Genomic DNA, 11,251 nt, shown 5'->3' with positions numbered 1-11,251 from the left:
ATTTTAATAATTAAAAACGATCATAAAAATATAACATATTTTATTATCATTTAAGGTTTTAAACCATTAATATATATATATATATATATATATATATATATATATATATATATATATATATATATATTTATATATATATATATATATATATATATAATTTTTAGAATTCAAAATAATATTTATTAATTAGTTTTCATTAGTTCCATAACTAATAACGTAACTATCTATTTTATTTAAGTGTTTTAGAAGATATTAATAGTTTTATCATATTCAAAAAATTAGTAATCTAATATTGTATTAAATAATAAGCAATTATTTTATAATAACCAGCGTCAAGTAATAACATATAAATAATTAGATTATCTTGTTTTAAAAAGTGATTAAATCAAAACTCATAGGGACATAGGAATTTCAGTTTAGTCTTGGCCTCATGAAAAGGGGATAAAACTTTTTAGGGTTAATTATGTTTTTCATCCCTCAAGTATGGGTAACTTTTGGTTTTAGTCCCCTACGTAACGTTTGGTCATATTCAGTCCTCCACGTTTTAAATCTAATGGAATTGGTCCCCAATTTTAAACTCCATTAATTTTAATTCACACGTGTCTAACGGATGGCCACGTAAGGATCCCGTTTTCAGCTGAGAGGAATTTTTTTGCACATTTTAGTTACTCATTAATAAGGCACATGTCATTAATGTGATTAAAAGAACTTAGCTGAGGTTTTTGTTAGCATTAAAATGTCATTAACTTCACTAAAACAACTTAGCTGCTGAATGTGGGTTATGTTAGAAAGTGATTAAGCTGTATTCATTTGTAAAAAATCTCAGCTGAGGAGATTTGGAAGAACCCTAGGCACGACGAAGAAGACAGTCCCTAGGCACGACGAAGCAAGCTTTAAACGACGAAGAAGGTGGTGGTAACTGCTCGCATTTCGTGGGAAGAAGTGAGGTTAGTCGTTTATGCATTTTGAATTTCTTTGGTTGAATGTTCACTTTTCTCTTCACCGTTTATGTGGTTGAATGTTGGATTGGGTTGGTTTGTGATGCGATTTCAAATGTAGGGCTGGAAATGGGGTTCGCGGTTGCGTTCCATCACATTGGTAGGTTTGAACGGAATAGGGGATTGAAGTATGTGGGGGGTGAAATCCATGTGGTATCGGGTATCAATCCAGATTTCTGGTCATTCTTTGAAGCATTAGGCATCGTGAAGGAGTTCAAATACACTGGAGATGTTAGACTTTGGTGGAAGGGCTCGAAGGAAACGTTGTTGAACAACCTAAGATTGTTGAGTGACAATAAGGAGGCATTGGCGTTGGCTAAGTATGCGGAGGATAGGAATGAAGAAGTAGATATATATGTCCAGCACATTCCTTGTCAGCCTGAGGTAGTTCATTTTATTACTGGTCCTGGAATGGATGAAGAAGTCGGTCAGGAAGAAGTTGGGGTTGAGGCACAGAGGTGTGAGACAGAAATAGGAGTTAATGGTGGTCCGGTTGGTGAGACAGACACAGGAGTAGAGGGTGATCAAGAGGTTCAGGTAGAACAAGAGGTTGAGGTTGAACAAGGGGTTGAGGCATAGAGGTGTGAGACAGAAATAGGAGTTGATGGTGGTCCGGTTGGTGAGACAGACACAGGAGTTGAGGCAGAAGATGGTGAGCCAGAACAGAGGGTTGAGCCAGAAGAGAGGGTTGAGGCAGAACAAGAGGTTGAGGCAGCACAAGTGAGGGGCGATGAGGATGTGGTAGTTGAGGATGTGTCTGATAAGGATGAAGGTTTTGCTGCAGATAAACTAGATGAGAGTGAAGAAGAAAGGGTGGCAGATGATGATAATGGTTTTGGGATGCACACTGAGTCTGAGGTTAGAAAACTTGGGCCTGTTTTGGATAGGTGGAGGGCAATGAAACGAAATCCAAGCACTGTGAGGAGTAAAAAAGATGTGGGACCTGGTTCATTTGTGACTAATGAGGAAGTTGGACAACATGACATGAGTGATGAATATGATACTGATGAGTTGGATTCAGATGTTGATAATGAAGATGGTGTTCGTCGTGATGGGCCAAAATTTTCCAGATATAGGGCTGAAGATATGACAAAGGACTTCAAGTTCAAATTAGGAATGGAATTTTTGTCTTTGAAAGATTTCAAGCAAGCATTAATGGAGCATAGTGTTTTAAATGGTAAAGAGGTTCAATTTGTAAAAAATGATCAGAAGAGAGTCAGGGCTGTATGTAAAAAAAATGTGGTTTCTTAATGATGGCTAGCAAGGTTGGTGGTAGGGAAACTTTTCAGATCTTGGTTGGGCGTCATAGATGTGGCAGGGTATTTGGGAACAAAAATGCTAACTGTGATTAGATAACACAAGTCTTAATAGACAGATTTATGAATGTGGGTGTAATGACAGTGAGTCAAATTATTGAGGAGATGAAGAAGACATACAATGTGGGTATAACCCCTTGGAGGGCTGGAAAAGCTAAGCAAATAGCAATGGACTGTTTGGTTGGGGATGGACAAAAACAGTACAGTCGCTTACATGATTATGTAGCTGAATTGGTTAGAGTAAAGGCTGGAACATTAAAAATTAAGATCAATCAGCCTCATCCAAGTCTGCCACCAAGGTTTGGTTGTTTCTACATGTGCTTAGAAGGCTGTAAGAATGGGTTTTTGGCTGGGTGCAGGCCCTTTATAGGGGTTGATGGATGCCACTTGAAAATAGCTTATGGTGGTCAACTTTTGGTTGCGGTGGGTAGCGACCCTAATGATCAATACTTTCCACTTGCATTTGCTGTTGTAGAAAACGAATGTAAGGAGACATGGAGGTGGTTTCTTTCACTACTGCTAGAAGATATTGGGGACATTGAAAACCATCATTGGGTTTTCATCTCAGATCAACAAAAGGTAAACAACTTACTTCCATTCAATTTATATAGCATTCATTCAGACTATATTCTAACACACAACAATTAACTTTTGCAGGGACTTATGACAGTATTTGATGAAATTCTGAATGGGGTGGAGCACCGTTTCTGCTTGAAGCATCTTTATAGTAATTTCAAGAAGAAATTTGGTGGTGGGATAGTTATCAGAGATCTTATGATGGGGTAGCAAAGTCAACATTCTACGCAGGTTGGGAAAAAAAATGGGTGAGTTAAGAAACATTAACCCTGAAGCATATAACTGGTTAATTGGCATACCTAGAAGCTCATGGTGTAAGCATGCATTCAGCATATATCCTAGATGTGATGTTTTAATGAATAACCTGTCTGAGTCATTCAATAGTACTATCTTATTAGCTAGGGATAAACCAATTATTAGTATGATGGAATGGATTAGGTCATACACAATGAGTAGATTTGCAACACTAAGAGAAAAATTAAATGCATATCCTGGTAATGTTATGCCTAAGCCACAGAAAAGGCTTGATAGGGAAGTGGAGAAAAGTGGCAATTGGCTTCCAGTGTGGGCAGAGGGTGCAAAGTTTGAAGTAACACAAGGGTTCACCATGGAGAAGTTTGTGGTAGATCTGAGTAACCATACTTGCACGTGTTATTTTTGGGATTTGATAGGCATACCTTGTAGACATGCTGTAGCAGCAATTAATTATAAGGTGGAAAACTCTGAAGCTTATCTGCATCCATATTACAAAAGAGCTGCATATGAGGCATGCTATAGCCCAGAAATAACCCCAATCAATGGACAACAATTGTGGCCTAAAAGCACTCAACCTGAACTACTCCCACCAATTTATAAAACACCACCTGGGAGACCCAAAAAACTGAGAAGAAGGGAAGCTGATGAACATGTCAGTCGTTCCAAGCTATCAAAGAAAAATCTTATCTTTTGTTTTCATTCCAAGTCAGTCATTCCAAGTCATTCCAAGCAGGTGTAAGCAGATGGGACACAACATTAGGAGTTGTAGAAGGGGAATCAGGCACAGAAAGCTAAGAACACAAAATGGACCTCTGATTCAATTTTTTTTCATTCAAACAAACTGGAGTTGTAAAACATACCCAATTCACAGGCACAATCACAAGGAACTCCAAGTGTTAGTGCACCTAGCAGCGCTGCAGGACCATCTACCCAAAGCTGTAGTAGTAGAAGAAGATCCAGACTAAGGATTGCTGCAAACGTGAACCAGGGAGAAAGACCACCAACAACCCAAACCAGAAGCATGGTTGCACAAGTGATAGGGTCTCAAGCAAGTACTGCAACCTCTGCTCAACCCACGTGAAATACAAGGAGGAATCAAACTGTTTTGGTTGCTTTTAATGGTGGACCACTTTTTGTAGCAGTGGGCAATATCATAGTGGACAACTTTTTGGATTAAAGGAATATTGTATTCAGATGTATGGACCACATGTCTGGTGTCCAATACTTTATTGAATGTAGTTAAACTTATTTTATTCACATTTATGGACCACATGTCTGGTGTCCATTAAAACTTGTGTATGAATTACTTGTGTTTTGTGAATGCAGTAAAACTTTGTGTATGGATTATTTGTGTTTTGTGATAATGCAGTAAAACTTTGTGTATGGATTACTTGTGTTTTGTGGTAATGCAGTAAAACTTCGTGTATGGATTAATTTGATGAAATCAATTGAATGTATATCCTGTTAACATCAAAGGAAACCTTACAGGATAAAAGTCACAACAAATAACCACTGCTATTTAACAATGAATTAAATTACAACACAGTTGTTAAGTAAAAATTATCTCATAAATTACAGCAGACTTCTTTCTACGCATGAACTTCTTACTTTAAAACACCACCATGTAAAACACAATTGAACTTCTCATTTCATTCATTACTGCCATATTACAAATACAAAACACTTCCCCACAAGAAGTTACCTCAAACATACTTAACCATTAAAGTTTCATACATAACTAATCACTGCTAAATAGTAGTTACTAAAAAACTAGTTGCAATTGAACTTGAACAACAACATAAAAACAAAGACAACTGTTAATGTCCACAACAAAAGGAAAAAAACTTGCAGGAATCTCCCAAACTTTTTCTCTTCTTGCAATTTCGCCTTCAATTTCTCATTTTTCTTTATCAACTTCACTATAACTTTCTCCTTCTCCAAACACACTTCATTTTCTTCAGTTCGTGTTCTACCACTGTCTTGAAAGTCTGGTGCGTTCCCTTCATATTTAGAATCCTCTTCATTAAACCATTCAAAGAAATTGCAATGAGAATTGGACTGCATAAATAAAACAAAACCAATAAGACATCAAACGAAATCAAGTTCGCCCAATAAATATCAAATTTGTCACTTACAGCCCAGTTTTTTTATCTCCAAAATAATTTCCCATTGTTCTTTACAGTCGTTGCCTTTAGGAGCAGTAATCTTTCCCCACACCCACACAGTTTGGATGTCATATCCGAAGACGATGAACAGGTCTGCGAAATTTTCGAACCACTACTCCTCTACGTACAATGAATCCCTCTGCTCCCACTTTTCATCACCCTAAAACGATCTTCAAACTTCAATTTTGGCTGCCAATGAATTCAATACGATACCCCCCCAAACCAACACGAACACTCCAATTTTAGGGTTTCAGAAAGACCCCAAATCCCTCTTTTAAAACGGTCCTAAAATATCAAGACCACATGTTGTTCATCAATTCCTCTCAGTTGAAAACGGGATCCTTACGTGGCCATCCGTTAGACACGTGTGAATTAAAATTAACGGAGTTTAAAATTGGGGACCAATTCCATTAGATTTAAAACGTGGAGGACTGAATATGAGTAAACGTTACGTGGGGGACTAAAAACAAAAATTACCCATACTTGAGGGACGAAAAACATAATTAACCCAACTTTTTATACAAATTGTCTGAAACATCTTTTACTTTCATTCTATGTGCTGCAAAAGAACTGAAGCCCTCAGTCCAAGAAGGAGATCTTCCATGCATGTATGGATAGTTAGGACTAATGAAAGATTCCTTCACTCTGATCTTCTCTGCATAGCGGGTGCTTTTGGATTCATTGGATGGTTTCTTTCAATCTTCCTTACCTGTAGCAAGCCCACTCAAACCAGATTCTTTCCCTCCATAGTCTGAAGCTTCTTCAAGATGAACTTCCAACCCCGCTACTGAATGATGCTACATTGGCCACAAAGGAGATCCATCGCATTCAATGTGTGATGCAGTAGCATCAGATGGAATGAGTTCTCCAGGAGCTGCCATTGGTCGACAATGTACTCCCTGAAATTCATATTAGTCAAAACTTGCAGATACATTGTAGCAAGGCTTTGCAACTTTTATTTAAGGGAGTTACACAAAGAATGAGAGATCATTCAACTCTAGGCAATATTAAAGGATTTATTGAAAACCTAACATGAACAAAGGAGACTAGTAAATAGTATTAGGAATGGTAATATATAACACATTTCAAGTTAGGAACAATATATGGCAATGGAAGCATTATGAAACAAGATTTCATGCGTATTATACTGAAATTTAGCATTGCCATATAAAACAGGTATAGAAATCTTCTTTCATTAACCATGACTCATTAGGGTCTAGAGAGGGTAGACAGTTATAAGCACTCTTACTTTACCTTAGAGAACTATGTAGAAAAAAAATAATGTTGTTCATTTGTTTGTACCACAAAATCAAACTTTTGGAGTGCTTACCTTCCATCATCAATCTTGACAAAGTTCATTGCCACAACCTCGGAACCCATATACTGCAATCCTTTCATGAATCGACACAGTGCTCAAACTGTCAGCTAAAACCCAATCAAGCAAATGAGGACCAAAATAAAGTGAAAGATAAGAGAAAAGATGAAAAAGAAAAAGAGCAAGTTACCTCCAAAGTGTTACTTGCCTCCAGAAAAAGATTTCCAAAGCAAGATGGACATCACCATTCTTCCTTCTCTTCCAAGGCTCAAAAGGAAGACCCAATGCGCAAGCATGAGAGGAAGAATGGTCTAGAAAAGAGGGATGACCTAACCAAAGCTAAGGGTAATACCCTTAGAAAGGATGGAACAAGAGCTCATAAAAGGGAGGTGCAAATCCTCCCCCAAATCAAGTCAAGCTGCATCTACAAAGGCTTAAAGAATTTGTGGTCAAATTCTCTCCAAGGAGGGGAGGATGATGAAGGATTGACCCCAACCAAGGATGGAGACACATGCTTAAGAAGACTAAGCATGTTTAGAAAAGAAGTTCACTAATCCTTCATCCCTTTCATTTGTGTTTGTTATTTTTGATTCCCAAAGTTGACTTAGTTGAATCAACTTTAGTTGACTTGTTGACCTTTGACTAGGTTTGACTTGTTGACTATAGTTGACTTGACTTAAGCCAACATGCTAATCTATGTTTATTTTCTTTGTAGGTTAATTAGGAGTAAGAAAGCAATGCTAGGTGGCACATGGTTATTGGGGAGCATAAATGATGTGGAAGAGAGAGTAAAACAAAGACATAAAGCATAAAGTAAAAGGCATGAAGCAAGTATACCTATGTACCTTCGGTCTCCTTTGTTTTTAGCACACTTTGGCCACTTTTTAGAGACATATGAGACACATTCTGTCTCCTTTTGTGCTAGAACGAAATTAGCCTTGCACACACCATAGTTAGCTCTTTTGTCTCTCATTTTTTGTAACCTTATTTGACCTAGTTTCTAGAAGTTAGGATTAGGTTTTTGTAGAGACATTCTTAAGTATCTTTTATTTGCTTAGAGGCCCCTAAACTCTTCTATATAAGGGATGCTCCTAGACATGTAAAAGGGTTGAACATTTTGAAGTAAAAACACTTTTGTGTCTCAACCATTTGTGAGAGTTTCCTCCCTTAGGAGTGAATACTTTTTTTAAGCCTTATCTTGCATAGCAAGTGACGACACACATCCACTCATCTTCAAGGTTGCCATGGCTTGTAGCCTAGCCTTGTAGTGGCGTGTTTCTAACATTTTTAACATTTCTTTCCTTTCCATTTTATGTTTTTTTCTTCCTTTAATTGTTCTTGGTTTTCTATGGTTTATGTGCTTTCCATTTCCTTTTTGTTTTGAATCAATCCATCATCTTCTTCTCTTGAGCTTTGTGAAAGGAACCTTCACATCTAGATAGCTTGCTATCTTAATGTCCAGTGGAGATTTCACTTAGCTTTCTTAATCAACTCACACCATATTCAATAATCTTAAAAGAAAACAACATAATCATTCATCAGTATTTGTTGTGAAGCACGGATAAATCTATGATATGAGATAAGAAAGGAATATTGCTAGGTAAACTTATATGGAATAAAAGTAAACGGGTTGTTTTTGGTAGTTAATTTGTTTAGGAGTTTTGTATGTTTTAGATTGCAAAGGTCACACTACTAAAAAACTACATATTTCTTGCCAATTTTCTTTTAAGAAATATTTCTCACTAAATAGTTGCAAATTTTGTTATGAATAGTTGTTTGCAAGAATTTGCTACTAATTTTTTTGTAAAATATTATGCAAAAAACGTTTTAAGCATAAAATTTTGTAGGAAATACTTGCAAATTTTATTATTTTCTAAGAAATAATTATCTCTGAAGGAATTACTTGCCAATTAAAATTTGTAGGAAAAATAATAAAAAAAGTCTTTTCCTGCAAAATTTTATAACAATTATGTAGGAAAAACCTTACGGAATATAAAAAATTCTAGTATTATCATGGATTTATTGTATTGATTAATAGATAATAATTATATCTCGATGACTAAATTTAAGGCTTGGAAATGAAAAGCCAAAATAGAGTTTATAAATTCTAATGTTTTGTTTACATAAAATATACATGGAAGTGAATATGTTTATTCACAAAAAGTTTATTTGCTAACAAATATAAAGTAGGACATATTACAATTAAGTAATGAACTAGCATAAAGAAAGAAGTTAGCTTTCATCAGTTCATCCAATAACATCCTGATTAATTCAGCATCATTAACTCCAAATTTACTATCCCAAAATCTCAGCAAACTATTACTAATATAAATCGTTTGATGTCCAGGAAATATGTCGTATAAGTCCAAATTGAGAGTTCTTGAAACCATTATGAAACTCCAACGTCTAAGAGCAAATATGTTGAGTGATATTGGAAGTTACAGCCCTACAACACTGTTAAGTGTGCTATTGATATATTTAACGATGGAAAACTTCTTCCAACAATCATGAGTTGTTATCTTAGCCATTTCATACAGATAAGAACGTTTAAAGAAAACAAAAAAAAAAAAAGTGAGGCCAAATGCAATATAAAGAGTCACAGATCCTTTGCTTTCAAAATACCACCCCCACAATCCCACCCCACACACCTCCCTAACTTCAGGCTTTATACTTACTAACAGTTCAATGATTCAAGTTATGAAAATGAAGCAACATCTCGGTTTGTAGTAGATGATACTTTTGCTCTTGTGGCACCCTCATATAAGTACACATGAAAGCATTCAAAGATGCTCTAGCAATATGCTGGCTATATCTTGCCTAAAATAAATATTTCAATAAATAAATATACAAACAACTAAATAACAACGATAAAAATAAGGAATAGAATTAACTTGAAAAAAAAACTTAAAAAATATAATAAAAAACATGTAATAATTTCAAAAAGAATATGCCTATTCATATTTATATTTATATTTTGTTTTAATCATTTTATTTTTTATTATTTTGTTCATTTTCGTTTAGTTTATTTTATTATATTATATAATATTTTAATTTATTCTATTGTATTTTATTTTATCTTATTCTACTTTTATTTTTATTTGATTTTAAAGAAAAATAATAATAATAATAATAAAAGTAAAATCATTTTAATGTCTCAATTAGGTACCAATTATTTAAACTTTGTTGCAATTAAGTCATTTCCGTTAGTACTGCACTAACAACGTTAACTATGTGTCACGTGTCTACACGTGGTTCTTTTGATTTTTTTAATTTATTTTTTAATTTTTTTAAAAAATAATAAAAATTGTCATGTGTCAAGTTGACGTTGTACGATGTAGAAGAGGTGGTGCGATGTCATAGTGCCACGTGTCACTATTGATGTAAAAATTCTCAATGTAGTCCTTATATTTATTCTTTTGTTTTAATTTGGTCCCATTTTTTTTAAAACTGAAGTAATTTCATGCTTATTCAAATTGAGACAAAATTTAACCTTTATAGAAATGTCACAATGATATTTTTAACAAGATTAAGTTTTTTTGAAAATACCGTTGTAAAGTATATAAATATTAGGTTAAATTACTCTTTTGGTCCCTCTATTTGTCATGAAATTTCAGTTTGGTCCTCAAGTTTTTCGTTGTCTCAATTTGGTCCTCATTTTCTTAAAAATGACTCAATTTGGTCCTCACCGTTCACTTTGACCAGACGGTGTTAAAGTCAACGCCACGTGTCAATTTCTGATTTTTTTTTTTGAATTTTTTGAATTTTTTTAAATTTTTTAAAATTTTTTTAAAATTTTTTTTTATTTTTCACACGTGTCACTTCACAGTTGTGTCACGTGTCAAAGTGACTCAATTTGGTCCCTATATTTGTTTTTAGTTTCAATTTAGTCCTAATTTTTTTAAAAATGAAGCAATATTGTCCCTCCTTAGATTAACACTCAATTAACAATTTTGTCATGATATATAAAAGCATCAAGTGTATCACATTATACAAACTTAGTAAAGATTAAAAATCAAATAACTTGTCACACATAAGTTTAGGAACTAAATTTTAAGTTCAAAGCAAAACCAAAGTTTAATGTTTTGTGTAGAATTTAAAGTTAATTTGAAATATTTATAGAAATATTTAATAAAAACGTTAATTTTAGTAAGAATATCACCATAAAATTTATAAAAAATTAAATTTAGTGTCAATTTAAGGAAGGACAATATTGCTTCATTTTTACAAAAATTGGGACTAAATTGAGACTAAAAATAAATATAGGGAACAAATTGAGTCACTTTGACACGTGGCACAACTGTGAAGTGACACGTGTCAAAAAAAATATTAAAAAAATTCAAAAAAACCAGAAATTGACACATGGTGTTGACTTTAACACCGTTTGGTCAAAGTTAACGGTGAAGACCGAATTGAGTCATTTTTAAGAAAATGAGGACCAAATTGAGACAACGAAAAACTTGAGGACCAAACTGAAATTTCATGACAAATAGAGGGACCAAAAGAGTAATTTAACCTAAAAATTAAATTTTGTGGGGGAATCATGAGAAGAACAATATATACTAGATAGAAACTAAGATGATGAGGGAGGGTCCTTTAGAGTAGAGACATCACCAAAAGAGAAAATTA

At 34.4% G+C, this 11,251-nt stretch overlaps 1 protein-coding gene and 1 pseudogene across 1 annotated transcript; both read left to right on the top strand.

The window, feature by feature from the left end:
* Positions 1 to 1,067: 1,067 nt before the first annotated feature.
* LOC114184361 (uncharacterized) lies at positions 1,068 to 3,100 on the top strand (annotated as a pseudogene).
* A 34-nt stretch (positions 3,101 to 3,134) lies between these two features.
* Positions 3,135 to 4,226, top strand: LOC146882386 (uncharacterized). Its single transcript, XM_085667383.1, has 2 exons — positions 3,135 to 3,797; positions 4,017 to 4,226. The coding sequence occupies exons 1-2, from the start codon at positions 3,135 to 3,137 to the stop codon at positions 4,224 to 4,226; spliced, it is 873 nt and encodes a 290-aa protein (XP_085523509.1).
* The last annotated feature ends 7,025 nt before the right edge of the window (positions 4,227 to 11,251 follow it).

The sequence above is a fragment of the Vigna unguiculata genome, chromosome 10, assembly GCF_037176805.1.
Source record: "Vigna unguiculata cultivar grain cowpea cultivar isolate G323 ecotype 2 chromosome 10, ASM3717680v1, whole genome shotgun sequence".
Classification (NCBI taxonomy): Eukaryota; Viridiplantae; Streptophyta; class Magnoliopsida; order Fabales; family Fabaceae; genus Vigna; species Vigna unguiculata.
This window is presented reverse-complemented; position numbering and strand designations above follow the sequence as displayed.

Bases quoted from the DNA above. Each gene is read 5' to 3' on its own strand.
- LOC146882386 (XM_085667383.1), top strand. From the start codon at position 3,135: ATGGGTGAGTTAAGAAACATTAACCCTGAAGCATATAACTGGTTAATT. The intron at 3,798-4,016 runs GTCAGTCGTTCC...CCCAATTCACAG, and splicing joins GAAGGGAAGCTGATGAACAT to GCACAATCACAAGGAACTCC.